At 45.1% G+C, this 14,596-nt stretch overlaps 1 protein-coding gene across 1 annotated transcript; it reads left to right on the top strand.

Moving 5' to 3' along the window:
* Nucleotides 1-278: 278 nt before the first annotated feature.
* On the top strand, nt 279-14,489 carry aspscr1 (ASPSCR1 tether for SLC2A4, UBX domain containing). The gene is made up of 17 exons (XM_031864486.1): nt 279-438; nt 673-728; nt 1,174-1,288; nt 2,868-2,968; nt 3,731-3,788; nt 3,869-3,942; nt 4,031-4,658; nt 4,970-5,029; nt 5,288-5,427; nt 6,211-6,292; nt 6,389-6,455; nt 6,825-6,887; nt 7,793-7,845; nt 10,560-10,611; nt 10,784-10,853; nt 11,345-11,523; nt 13,925-14,489. Exons 1-17 carry the CDS (start codon nt 349-351, stop codon nt 13,933-13,935), a joined length of 1,899 nt encoding a protein of 632 aa, XP_031720346.1. The 5' UTR covers nt 279-348; the 3' UTR covers nt 13,936-14,489.
* Nucleotides 14,490-14,596: the final 107 nt, after the last annotated feature.

Genomic DNA, 14,596 nt, shown 5'->3' with positions numbered 1-14,596 from the left:
AAAGCATGTTGTACCGCACACGATATACCTGTACTGTATGAAAGCATCATTATATGTTTCTCTTCTCATTCAAGTTTGCTTTTTAGTTTGTCAAGTGTCTGCATATATTTGTGTGTGAGATATATATTAAAAGCTACATTGATAAAAGATGTATGATTTCTTGTATCACTGCATGGTTCTGAAGTAAAGCATGATCTACATTTGTGGAATTTATTTAATATTTTGAAATATATTGCACAATATGTCAGTTGTCAAACATCAATTGTCATTTAATTCCCCTGGAAATGAAAGCCGGTAATGTGTCAATAAAGTTTATTCAAATAAACACCGCGGACGTCACGACACACAATGGCAGCCAGTGGTACAGCTGTGACGGTTCTCACTCCTAATGGGAGAAGACAGGCAGTTAAAGTGTCCTCAAACACACCGTTATTACAGGTAACATGTGTATTAAGGGCGTGTTTCATGACATGGACGGTTTGTTTTATTCTGTTCTTTTGTCTTCGAACCAGAGCAACTATTTCTACTCTTGTTAGCTCGTTTGGCTAACAGCAGTTGGCTAACGCTCGTTAGCCAGTGACAGATCAGTTTCTGTTTTTGTGCGGATGAAAGTAAATGATTCGGTTACTAGGCGACAACTTTCCTCACTGGGTTTGTATTTGACATCTTCAGGTGCTGGAGGACGTCTGCAAAAAACATGGATTCAACCCCGACGAACACGGCTTGAAGTGAGTATCAGGTGGTTGATGCTAGCTGTCTCAGTACTGACGTTTAAGCTACATTAATGTTCGCTTTAGATTCCTGCCCTGAGCCCAGACTGCGTCTAAGTAAAGCCCGATACGTGTGAGCCACGTGTGTGTACTGAGTTGGGTGTAAGCATGTGAAGTAGTGAAGAATATTGTGTGACTTTACATGGCTGCTGATATTAGACACGTTGAAACATTGTGTAGTAGCAGGGCTCTGTCCCAACTTATTTAGGTGAATTCAACCACTGGATTTTACTTATTAGTTAGAAAAACGTGTAATATTGTTTTTACATTCATTTGTATTATGTCATAGTTTCCCTCTAGTAAGCCTAGTATAGATCTTTCATCAAACGTAATGGTGCTCGGTAGTTTTTGTTTTTGTCCCATCATCCTCACCCGCCTCTCTTCTGTCATCAACGTTTGACAGGTTTCAGAGGACCGCTGTTGACCTCACGCTGCCTTGGAGGTTTGCCAACCTGCCCAACAATGCCAAACTGGAAATGGTGACAAGTACAAGGAAACAGGCTGTAGCTGACAGCCAGGTTAGTTTAGAGAAAGTGCAAGTCTGAGAGAGAGAGAGAGAGAGAGCGAGCAAACAAACATGAGTGTATGTGTATGAGTGTGTCAGTACAATATGGAAGGGTACATATTGATATTGTCTGCTAGTCGGTATCACTAGAGTCACTCTAGCACTAGAGTTACAGTCGTAACTCTATTCTCAGGCCTGACTTAGTGAAACTGAAAGCGTAGCACATAACTATCCTTTTTAAACATGTGGATTCTACATTTAATTTATTTCTATTTCAGTTGGATAGTCGTCTAATCGCTCGTTTTTGTTCGGTACACAGGCAGGTAGCTCAGCCACAGACACCGGATACCAACTCCACCTTTTTTTTTTTTTAAAGGGTCGTTTTTGTGCTTTTTTTTTTCTCCAAGAAACTTATGAGCACACATCTGGTCAACATGAGATTTAAAGTGGTGCTTTTGTGTGATTCTTTGTGGTGATTTTTCCACATCTGTCGATTTCAATCAACGAATCGATTAGTCGACAAAATCGTATCAAATTTCTTTGATTGAGGACAAACTTAATATCGTCACACAACCATGTCAACATATTGATTATTCGTCTCACCCCAAATCATGTTTGGGGAGAAATGTCGGTCGCAATATCGGTATTATTTTGGTGTTTCTGTCAGCTGTATGTGTGGGCTCTTCATCGACGGTACCTGGATGCTCGTCTGTGTTCCTGCGTTCACTCTGATCTCCAGATACAAACACTTTGTTGTAGCTGAGCTGTAGTTTCCTATGACATCACGAGTAAAATCCCGGCTGGGTTTGATCTGTTGTTGTTCATTTGATGGATGGTTGACCGTTGATGCCTCACAGATTTGATATGCTCGTACACACTGACTCGTTTACCTCTCGACATTCACCTCCGCCAGACTGGTGTGTGAGAGGCTTTCGTGTTTAGCGGTCGACAGCCAGAGAGCTCTTTTCATCTCTCCCGGTGTGCCGATGTGCTTTCTGTGCCGCGGTTGTCGAGTAAACATAAACAGCTCGTAGAATGACTTCAGAGAGAGAAAGAACAACAGAGACTCGCACTGATGCCTGGTGTTACTCACTTCCTGACTGAGGTAGGCCCACATGTGCAGCTTAATCACATTTGATTATCAAAGAATTCTCTTCCTGCAAAATGGCTCAAGACTGTCGAGCCAAGAACTTACAAATGACCACCGAGAGAGATTTCTAAACTTAATATTGTGAGTTTCCCTCAACATGAAAGGTTGCGATGCACTAAATAGAGAAATAAACAGTTTTTAACCGGGTTGTTTCTATGCCATGTATTTCTTTTTTTAAATCCTTTAACGCCCCTTTTTTTTTTTTTTTTTTTTTTACGAGCTCTTATTATAATAAATGCAAAAACTGCCACAAAAAACGACCCTTTCAGTTACCTCACAGCCGGCTGTAGTGTGAGGCACCTGTATGCTGTGAGATGTGGATGCATTGTTGATCATTTTGACCTGATGTTGATTCCTGGATCATGGACCCTGGTTTATATGTGAAGTGTGTTTATGGCGTTTGAACTGAAGTTGTGTGCGACTGTGCTTTCATATCCCTCAGGTGCGGATTGCACTACAGATGGAGGACGGCTCTCGGCTCCAGGGTTCCTTCTCGTGTGGACAGAGTTTGTGGGAACTGCTCACACATTTTCCTCAGATCAGGTGTGTGTATGAGCATTCACGCATGTGTACAGTTGTGTGTGTGCTGTTGAACATCTTTCTTTGTGAGGACCAAACTGAGAACCAGCATGGCTTCACAGATTCTTCACAGAGCTGTTCGAGGGTTAAGAATTGGTTTTAGGGTTGAGGTTAGAATTAGGTTGGGGTAATACAATTAGTTAGTGTAGTTCTGTATTCCCATTTCAGATGTTTCTTTAAACAATATCCTCAGTGTTAGTGAACGTAGACACACAGGACTCTTCAATATTAATCATATTATTATATTAATATTATTATCATTTAGCAACTTTCACATTAATTAATAGATTAATGATGCTTAGAAAGCTGTAATTAAAAACACACACACACGCATGCAGCTGTTACTCAGCAGTTCCAGCTGTGCGGTCCCAGGTGCTCGTGTGTCCGTCCAGCCCTCATCTCTATTAAATGACGTCGCTCCAGATACTGATCCTTTTCCAGGGAAGTTACGCTTCCATGAAACGAGTATTAGCTCCACATCAGCGTGAACGCTCTGAAGCTGAGGGGAACGCCTTTCAGATCTGTGGAGAACAATAATAAAACATTTATGGTTCAATTAGTTTGTACGTGGGATTGTGCTCGCATGGTTTACACATGCAGACATGCCACTACATCACAGGGCTGAGGCGAAGCCACTTCTGTGTTCAGTTACGTTGCTTTTAAAGCAAACAAAAATCAGTCGCCCTTTAACTTTAATCTGTTTTTCTTGTTTCCACCTGATTCCAGTGTGTCCGATTTGTCAGAGTCAGGATCCACTCCTGTGTGTGTTTACATGAGAGACGAGGTATGCAATGTTCCTTTAACTCCAATTTTCAAGAAAATAAAGTGACTTTTATGGGTACTAAGGTGTGTGCGTGTGCGCAGGTGAGTGGTGAAGAAGCACTCAAGAAGGCCACTCTGAGGTCTCTGGGTCTGACAGGAGGAAATGCTATCGTCAGGTAGGTTGCTTGTGTATAAACAACACTCTGCACACAAACGTGTTTTAACTTGAGACTTCATGGGAAAGCTGTTGTTTATTTGTTTCAGATTTTTACTCAAAAAGAACAAAGAACCGGGACAGGAAGATGGAGAAGAAGCCACTGAAACAGCCGCTGTGCCAACTGCACCTTTTGCCAAGGAACCCACACCGAGCCCGCCCCCTCAGCCCGATCCTGCTCCCTCAACAACAGATGTGACAAATAATAATTCAGGCCCCCACCGGCAAATCGAAGCCCACGTTGCTCCATCTCCCGCCCACGTTGCTCCATCTCCCGCCCCCGCTGCTCCATCTCCCGCCCCCGCTGCTCCATCTCCCGCCCCCGCCACATGCAGCAAACCTCCCGTTCAACAGGAAGAGGTTGCAAACTCCCAGGATGCAGTGCGGCCAAAGAGTCCTCCCGTCGGGAGAGGAACGCCAGAGGAGGATGGCGAGGAAGCAGGGCCCTCAGGACTGAGCTCTCACCCGTCTTCTTCCTCCTCCTCGGCTCCCTCGGTTCCCGCGGCTCCTTTCGTTCCCTTCTCTGGAGGCGGTCAGCGCCTTGGGGGTCCACGGGGAAGTGCAGCGGTACGCTCGCTATCTTCGTCCTTGTCATCCTCGTCTCTGTTGGCTCCGACTGCAGCGGCAGAATCGCCAAAAGCCAAGAAAGCAAAGTCCAGCCATGGATCTAGCACCAAGGTGAGTCACATCAGTCCTGATATGTTATGTTAGGATTAATAATGTTTATTCAGCAGTTATAGTTTGCCCAGTTATCATGAAATTGTTTTCTCATTGCAAGTAATTTCTTTTACTGTTTAATTAGTTCTGTGTTCATTAGAACCCGAAGAATTCACATCTTGTTAACTCCAATATTTAGCGAAATTAAAAGGCAAATCGCACATCATTGTCGTTGAGTTTAAAGGTTATTTATCGACCCAGAAGCATGTGGACAAACGATCTCTCCACAAGTAATCGAGTAAAACTGGTGACCTCTTCTGTTCCTCTCACAGCGTCAAACCACCGCCGACCAGCCGGACGAGGACATGGATCAAGGGGAGGAGTTCTTGGAGGTAAAACCATTTATTTCCTGTCAGAACTTCCTGACGTCTAACCGGATACCCGTCTCTTTCAGCTTCCCTTGTTGTGTGTGTTCCATCTTGAATGAGCATCATTTTCATAACAGATAAATTACTTACCGTGGTTTTTCGTCTGCACTCGCCCCCTTTAACCTCACACAGTATCTTTGCTCCAAGTTTGAAATCCTCTGCTTTAGTAGAAACCATCAGTGTGGACATCTTTTAAGTCTCCTATCCTTTCCCCTCGCTCAGCCCGTAGAGAGGGAGCCTCTCATCTACCACCTGGACGCCATGTCCCGTCACTCCGAGGGCCACAGAGATCCACCGGACGAGTTCTTTGAAGTGACGATGGACGATGTGCGTAAGCGCTTCGCCCAGCTGAAGAGCGAGAGGTGGGAGAAGGAAGTGGATGGAAGCGCTTGTGTGATATTTAGTATAAATACCTTGTTGCTGCAGAAACGCGTCTGGATCAGATGTGTTTGTGACAGATAAATAGTCCGTTTGGCTTTCGGCCCTGCGGTGTTTTTGTCGATGTACAACCCTTAATTGCAGAATACCATAGCAGTGATGAGAGGCCGTAGGTAGGGAGGCATCACTGCGTGCGTTTTGAAGTTTGTTTGTTTTTTATTTATTGTGAGTTTGAAGTTGTTGTTTTTAAATGTATTTATGAGCGCATCTTCAAAACGGATGCGGAGAAGTTCACGCTGTGCTCTCTGAATGTGGCCCCACCAGACTACAGCTGCGGAGACATAGTGTGTGTTTGCAAACCTTCACTTGTTTACAACCACCGCGCACACTACAAACGCTTCTAAATACGGCACACGGGGAGCAATTAGTAAGTCTGTTATGTGTAGACGTTTATCCTCCAGCCGTCGGGCCAAACACCGTCAGGTTGAGACCTCGCCGCGCACATCCTTTAATCTCCGTCTACATCGACTTAGCCGGCTGCCTCATGGCTACGCTACTACTGTGACGATGACTGCAATTACCAAAGGGGGGAATTAAGCCGACCACAGCAATTCGTCTCTGCCTCTGTCACGCACACGCGGCCACACGCGAGTAAGGGTAGAAGACGAAACAATGTCTGCTCATCGCTCCCGTTGTCGATTCCACTGTTTGCTTCTTATTTCACAGCGCTTCTCCGTACACGTGTGCGTCTGTCTGTTTCTCCCCAGGAGGCTGATGGAGGAGGCTCCGCTGATGACTAAATCTCTGAGAGAAGCACAGATGAAGGAGAAGATGGAAAGATATCCTAAAGTACAGACAAATAATCACTATCCTGTTGTTAAATGGGCGTGTTTGTGTGAAATATACAGACTTTGTGTAACCTGCTGCCACTGTTTGTGTCTCCAGGTGGTCCTGAGGGTCCAGTTTCCAGACAGACATGTTCTACAAGGCTTCTTCAGGCCTCTGGAGACAGGTGTGTGTGTGTGTGTGTGTGTGTGTGTGTGTGTGTGTGTGTGTGTGTGTGTGTGTGTGGGAGGGAGGGAGGGAGGGAGGGAGGGAGTGTTCATTTCAGCTGGCTAGCCACAGGTATGGCTGCAATGTTGGAGCTACTTGCGGCTCCCTCACCACATTTATGACTGTAGCCACACCAGAGTGACAGAGAGACAGGTCTGTAATTCCAGGGATTAAATCCACCTCAGCCCGAACAGCAACACGACAACCAACACAACAACAAGTCTGAGGGGAATTCCATCTGAAACATGAATGATCCTCCGCACGGTGACGGAGGAAGCTGCACGTAGATCAGTTTGCTCATCATGAAGTGTGTTTGTTTTGTGTCCAGTTGGTGCTGTGAGGCATTTTGTGAGGAGTCACTTGGAGGATCCTCAGCTCAGTTTCTACTTGTGTAAGTCTCGTTTTACTCTCCCACTAATCAATCACAACATATAAATCCACCATCGGCACTCATGTCTATCAGCTGGGACAATAACCTGACTGGTGATGGATTTGTAACGCCTGACATAAACAAACGTTTGAAGCTTCTTGCTACTTATCGGCCATCGTACATGCGGTAAAAAGCTCATATCGTCGGTACATTGTCCGGCCGATGGTCTCCACTCATTGAGTAACTGCTGAGACCTGAAAACAACTCGGAGAAAGTAGTTCCGATTAAGTCCAACGGGGCAAGAAACGGGAGAATCGTAAAGGTTGTGGACGAGCCCAAAGATTAGTCCGATTATCGAAACCACATCCTCCCTTTAAACCGGCTGACCCGGAGGATCCTTTAAAGCCCGTCCGATCGTCTGACTGCTCCAGTGTCTTGCCCTTTCTCTTTAATGAACACGCTGCATTCCCAAAATATAATTGGTGACTTATCATAACCGCCAAAACTGTTAAAAAAGGACCCACTGGAATTATCTTTCTAAAACAAATTCTTAATGATTCATTTATCAGCTTTTCTCAGTTTAATTGTTACATTTTACAGGCGGTGCCTCCTCGTACATTAGAGGTATCTAATCTAACTGTAACTGTGCTCAGAGTGGACACGCATCTCTCTCTAGACTTGATCTACTTGTGTGCATGAAAATGTTGTTTCCACCAACGTGCTCTTATTCATACTTCCCCAAAAAGCTGTGAAATGAATTTAGCCATCCTCGTGTCCAGCCTGCAGGTTAACAAATAGTCTGTCTGTGAACATCGATCTCATCATTTATTAAATTCACTTGCTCAGTTTAACTTTAAAGATTTGAGTGATGTTCCTTCTTTCTAATTTTTACCTTTTTTTTGTTTTTGGTGGAAACGTTCTTTCAGTCATCACCCCCCCAAAAACCATCCTGGACGACCCCTCAGACACACTGTTCCAGGTGAGTCTTCAGGCAACGCTTTCTTCTCACCACAAGAGTAAACGGAGGGATTCGACTCAAACAAAACAATAACTACAGAAACTCTGACACACACACACACACACACACACACACAGAGACTGTAAAATGTATCGAGTGGTCCCTCTCTCCTCTTCAAAGCCCAACACATTCCCGTTCTCCCCCTCCTCTCTCGCTGCTACTCTCTCTCACACTTGTCCCTCCCCATTCTCCACTGTCCTTGACCCCAGCTGGGCTTGATTTTTCCCAGACTGGCACATGGGGTTAATACAGGCCTCGCTTTGATCTTGACACACACACACACACACACACACACAGACAGAATTGGGCAGCCTTGCTGCTTTGTTGCCTCTGAGTTCAGAGCTATTCCAATAATGAAAGAGAAACAAATACAAAACAAGAATTTGTTCTCTTGTACGGTTCATCAGTCTGAACACAGACGCCCTCGTAGACTGTCCTTGTTCTTTTATAACAGCTGGAACGTTTTCCTCATCGGCGCCTCCTGGTTTTTATATTCTGACACTTTGAATCAACCAAAAGTAGACGAAAGAAGAAGAAGAGGAGCAAAAGGGGAGGAAGAGAAAGTAGTTTGAAGTGATATCACACGCTGTGATCGTGTTCAGCTCCTCAGAGGGACTGGTTCAAAAGATAACGATCCTCAAATGCACACTTTGAAATGTGTGTGTGTGTGTGTGTGTGTGTGTGTGTGTGTGTGTGTGTGAGAGATGGAAGCCCTTTTGGTGCTGTGATCCCTCTGAATCAAATGTGATGTTGTGATGCAAGTCGCCCGTCTCTGCCTGTTTATCACTACACGTCCCTCTCCTGTACCCCAACTCCAGCTTTCTCTCCCTCTTTTCTTCTCATTCTCTCTCCCCCCCACACTCGTCCACCACCACTACTGTCCCTCTCTCCGACCCTTTCTTGTGCCTCACCCCCATGTCTCTGTCCATTAGAGTCTTAAAAGCGTTAAAGCGCTCAAAAAACCCTTTAATCTCCTTGTTTCATGTCACACACACACACACACACTGTCTGGCTCTGCTTCCCTGTCTATACATCAATCGTTGACACACACGAGGAATCTTTTTTTTTTTTTTTTTTTTGCCATGTCAGACAGACATGAGTGCACACGCATATGTCTCTTCCTCACACACAAAGACACACACTTTAATCACTTTGTGTCATGTCAGGGAAGGAATGTCTCCCAACCCAGAAGCCCTTTGATACCAGGCATCCCCTCCCTCATCCGTCTCTCCCTCTGTCTTCCATCAGGATCCGTTCTGCCTCCCTCCCTCCATTCCTCTCTTAAATGTGTTTTCGTTACTCTCTCTCTCACTCACACACACACACACACACACACACACACACACACACACACAGGTCTTATCCCGTTGCCCTGGAAGTGCCGCTGCCAGAGGGGCAGGAATGCCCGATGTTTCACTGTAACACATTGTTTCCTGCTCACAGGGCTGTGATAATAGCAATTAGGCACATGGGTCCCAATTTAGCAAACCATCTAGGGAGGGTGGGGGGGGCAGAGAGTGAGAGGACAGTGAGGAGAGAGTTGTAGTGGAGAGATGACCCACCTAATCCCAGTGACAGCCACGCTACGCTTTCGATACTGTTGATTTGAAACAGTGAAAGGTTTAGGATTAGTCTATATATTGACTGCTTGCTGAGCCACGCCCCCTTTGGTTATAGTTGCATCCTCTTCCGCTCACAATGCACACGAGGTGACCATGAGACGCCGGAGGGCTGGGATGAGTAAACCTAAAAACAGAATATAGGATTAATTTGACAAAGTTATGCAATATTGACCTTTTACAAAGTGTGCACAAACAATGGAAGAAGTGAGAATATTAATCTAAGTAGTATCATCATTCAGGAGACTCTTGTACTACATTGTCAAGCACTAAGACGTGCAACACGGACGCTGTCAAATTCAACACTCGCAAAGCAAATGAAACAAGGGATAACTCTGTTAAATAGAAACATGGACTAAAGACATTATTCTGCATTGTTAGACACTAAAAACATCCATGAATGAATACATATAGCAGCAAACAGCCCAATTCATAAAACACATTCCCATTATTCCTCTTAGTTGTGTTAGAGGATCCATTAACTGCTCACGGTGTTTGTGTTTCGTGTAAAGTTGAAGTTTGTCTCGGCTGTTGGTCACATGACCAGCAGCTGAAAGTAATTTTAACAACTACGTCATTAATCCTTAAAAACAACTCGACTTGGTTCTGCTGCTGACGTGCTCTCCTGTGTTGCGCATGTTTATCTTTTACTCTTCTCGTTTGTCTGGTTCCCTGTCAGAGTCACAGACGCATCGTCTGCTTGCCTGTCTGTCTGCGTTTCTACCTCATGATTGTACGCTTGGTAATGCATCTGCCTGCAAAAGGTCCATTATCACCATTAAGACGTTCACCGGAGAGGAGCGTTGTGAGAGTGTTTTCTCTAACCATCTGATTGTTGCTCATTTTGTGGTTTGCTTCAAAGAACTTCGGTTACTGGTTCAGATCCCCGAGCAATCAATCATCTTCAGAAAGGAGCTCGACTCTGGCTCGGCTGTGTTGGCAGCGCTCGGTGTGCGTGTTGAAGGGAGGCCGTTCTGTTTTGATCTTTCCATGTTTCTGCAGAGATTGACTCGATGAGTTTTTGACGGCTTCTGTTCCCTTCTCCTCCGTCTGCAGGCCGACCTGTTTCCTGGTGCTCTGGTGTACTTCGGATCCGACGTTAGGACAGGTGTTTATCTTTTTGCTTCTTTTCTTTCATATGCAGATTCTGAATTAGATACTGGTGTATTACTGAGGAATGTAATATAGCAAAACAATAGTTTACTCTGTGTGTGTGTGTGTGTGTGTGTGTGTGTGTGTGTGTGTGTGTGTGTGTGTGTGTGTGTGTATTTCCTACACAGATTTTTACATGAAGAGGGACCTGCTTGAATCCTCTGTCTCGGCCTTGCAAGCAAATGAGTCCATAGCAAGGTATGTGTTCACGTGTGTGTGTTCACGTGTGTGTATGACCGTGCATGCATCAGGGTGTGTGTATATGCACTTGTATCCCGCGGCACCCAGCCTATTTTCCTGTCACAAAGCTGTCATCATTGGAATCTCTTTGAGGTTCGGCCTGAACAGCAGGTGCCCCCGTGCACCCTCATTTCCTCCACACACGCACATAAACATACACATAAAACCATTTTCCAGTCCTGCTAAAGATAGAGCCCATTTCCCAAAAGTGCCTCCCACCCCCACCTGTTGTCCTTTTGCTTGTCTAACGAGGTCATCACTCCTCTGTTTTAGATCTCGATCTCACCCAGTTATTTAACTCAACTTTAGCTCCTCGTGCAAAAACAATGATGCTTTAAATAGATACAGGAACTCCTCAAGAAAACAATAAATGCTTTGCATTATTCCCAGAGAAACTAAAATATTTTTTTGTTTTTTTGTTTTTTCTTCTCCCCCCCCCCCCCCCCCAGCTGCATGCTCCGGTCCCCGACACCTTCCTCCAGCTCTGAGGAGCCGCTGCCTCCTCCAGAGCCGACGGAGGACACCAGCGGGTCCACACAGGACGAGGGAGGCCCTCCTGCACACGCCCAGGCTGCTAAACCGACCAGATCTGACCCGGGAAAGGTGCCCAAGTGGCTCAAGCTTCCAGGTGAGGACGGGCTCGGTCACTTTCACACCTGCAGGTTGGTTCATTTGGGCCAGACCAAGAGATAATTATATGCACTGTTGCCTTTACGTTCTGGCCTTTAATAAACAAACCAAGAGCTGTAAATAAAGTCGTACGGACGGAAGAGTAACACATTGATCTGACAGCTCAAGTGACTGTTGTCCTGCATCATCAGCACTACATGGACCCATGTGGGGACTCTTACTAACACGGTCCTGATTTCATCTGGCTGTCTTCTTGAGCTCCTCAACATGAAATTGGTCACACTTGGCTGTTTGGCAGCTGATGCGGTTCAATGATCCCGTTCTGCTCTTCACATGGGAGATTGTTTTCGCTTGTCAGGAATTTATTTCCGTCGTGGCAGCAAAACATGTTGCACAAGCCATCAGGAACTCCTGGAAGTCAAACTGGGCTTCATAAACACTCACAGGGCCGACTTACTGAAACCAATGAACAGACATTAAAGCTTGTTAGCCTAGCAACACTTTAGGCTACAAACAACCCATAATGCAACATACTCTGTGTTACACCGGATCTCTCTATTCAAAAAGAACATCTGGTGTCGCGAATACGTTGTTTTTTAGCCCTCGAATATAATAAGATGTCGGCTTTTTCTCATATTCAGGCCAATACAGTATCTTATTTCAATCGCTTCCATAACAGGTCATGATCAAAAGTTAGCTTTAAAGGTGCAGTGTGTAGAATATCTTGCGTCATCTAGTGGTGAGGTTGCAGATTTGCAACCAACTGAAACGTCTCCCATGTGCGAAGCGTGCAGGAGAGCTACGGTGTGCTGACTGTAGAGCCAGTCTTTGGTTTGTCCCTTTGGAGCCACCGTAGAAACATGGCGGCCTCTGTGAAGAGGAACCGCTCTGTATGCAGAGATCAACAACTCATTCTAAGGAAACGAAAACACAACAGTTCTTATTTCCAGGTGATTATATATAAAAAGAAAACTCATACTTTTTGATATTGTTTTACATATTTGCCAGTAAATCCCCCTAAATGCTACACACTGTTGTTTAATAGGAGTTTCTCTTTACTGTCACAGAATCTTGTGGCTGGTCTGCTTTGCTTTTACACAACAAACCACAGCAGAGTCCAGTTGGAGGACCAATTGACACCTTTCACACCAGCCCATGCCAAGCACCTTTACACACCCGAAACAGAAACCAGTGTTTCACCCCTCCAGCTGTCCTCCTCGGAGATCTCGTCCTTTTCATTTTCTTTTATTTCTAGTTTAAGAACAGAAGGCGTTTTGAGCCACACTGTTTTTGTTGTGGTCACAAACCCCAAAACCACAGTCGATAGGAAGTGGCTTTTTGAACACGGAATTCCTCATGACTCAGAAGATAAGGATGCATTTTAGGATGTACCAATTAGTTCAGGATGCCCCCCCTCCTCCTGCTGGGCCACATCACACAGCATGAGCCCCTGTGGTCCGTCCAGTCACAGCGCTGCTCTGTTGTTGTATTGTGGTGTTTCTGGTGGTCACTGCATTGATGTTTGTGTTTAGAATAATTCTCCCTTTTCTCTGTCTTGTTTGGGTGTGTGTGTGTGTGTGTGCGTGTGTGTGTGTGTGTGTGTGTGTGTGCCTGCCTTTCAAGAAAGTTGTGGCTGCTTTCTCTTTCATGAGGAAAGTTAAAAGAGAGACTTGAGGGGGGAGGGGGAATTATCGGCTCCATGTGTGGAGCCGTAGAGTACAGAGGGCACTTAAACACACACACACACTCTGAGCCTGTTTGTCTGTGCAGTAGTTTAACCTGTCTCATTTACTAGATTTACATTTATTAAAGATCATAAAATGCCAGATTATCGGCAGGAATTGAGATTAAAGCCGACACACGTCCAGTCTTCAGTCGTCTAGTGACTTTCTGCTCCGTCCTGCATCATGATGATCATCATGTGTCCACGGGAGTTATTACAGGTCACATATTGCAGATTCTGTTTAATATTCAGTAGTGTTTTTATATTCCTTCCTGTTAAATGAACACGTATTTAAGGGAATATTTTTGACATTTGGGGAAATACACGTATTTGCTTTCTTGATATGAGCGTCTCATGGAAAGGTTGATGTCGCCCTCCCGTCTTCATGCTCGGTGTAAAGGAGCAGCTGTGAAACGGGAGGAACAGCTGTTCTAGCTCTGTCCACAGTACGGCTGGCCTCCACCAAAGATCGACTCTTTTTGTCCACTAACGGTTGATTTAATCGACAGAATCGCCACAAACAATCCCACAAAAGCAACCACTTTAAGTCTCGTGTTTGCCAGAGATGAGCTCAAGCATTAAGACTTTCTGATATGCCAAAATGAACACCAATGCTAAAACAAGGTTCCTTGTTCTTCACAGCTATTAACTACCGTCTGCTGTTGTTTTCCCACAGGTAAGAAATAAGACTGCTGCCGTGTGTTGATGGGGAGACTTCACCACAGATGTCTGAGAAGCTGCTTGAAGACTGAGCAGAGCACTTAAACCGTCACTGCGCTTTGATAAAGGACTAACTCCGTCATGGAAGAAGCGTTTGCACTTGACTAGGTTTTGAAACAATCAAAAATAACGAGGCCGATGAGTGAATATAGGGAATATAAGATTGGAGGATTGTTGTGTTTCATTCCGGTTGATCTCTTGGAGGAGAGGGTGTTCAAGATGCTGCTTTTATTCAGCAGGTGAAGATGTAGTGTAAAGTGAATAAAGATGGTTGTACTAAAACTTGTATTGTCTTGTATTAAAGTTCAAATTAGACCACAGCTTTGATCTAACAGAGCAGACCTCATGATGCACAAATCCACGCAGCCTCTGACTCTCGCATGCCCTGACTTATCTAACTGTCCACAGGTTATAGTAAACAAGCAGCATGCGGCCATATTTTCACATGTCAACATCACGCACACACACACACACACTGCTCCTCAGCCGTCTCACCAGCTGCCCCCTCATTCACTCTTTTAGCCGCAGGAGGAACTTCAAAAAGAGGCCGAACACAGAGGGGAGTGCGTGCGCGTGTGTGTGTGTGTGTGTGTGTGAGTATGAGGGAGGAGTTGCATTCCTTCCACTT

Source organism: Anarrhichthys ocellatus, unplaced genomic scaffold, assembly GCF_004355925.1.
Source record: "Anarrhichthys ocellatus isolate YVR2014 unplaced genomic scaffold, GSC_Weel_1.0 scaffold31, whole genome shotgun sequence".
Lineage (NCBI taxonomy): Eukaryota > Metazoa > Chordata > Actinopteri > Perciformes > Anarhichadidae > Anarrhichthys > Anarrhichthys ocellatus.
The sequence above is the reverse complement of the archived record's forward strand: the minus strand, read 5'-3'. Positions and strand labels throughout refer to the sequence as shown.

Bases quoted from the DNA above. Each gene is read 5' to 3' on its own strand.
- aspscr1 (XM_031864486.1), top strand. From the start codon at position 349: ATGGCAGCCAGTGGTACAGCTGTGACGGTTCTCACTCCTAATGGGAGA. The intron at 1,289-2,867 runs GTTAGTTTAGAG...CATATCCCTCAG, and splicing joins AGGCTGTAGCTGACAGCCAG to GTGCGGATTGCACTACAGAT. The intron at 10,854-11,344 runs GTATGTGTTCAC...CCCCCCCCCCAG, and splicing joins GCAAATGAGTCCATAGCAAG to CTGCATGCTCCGGTCCCCGA.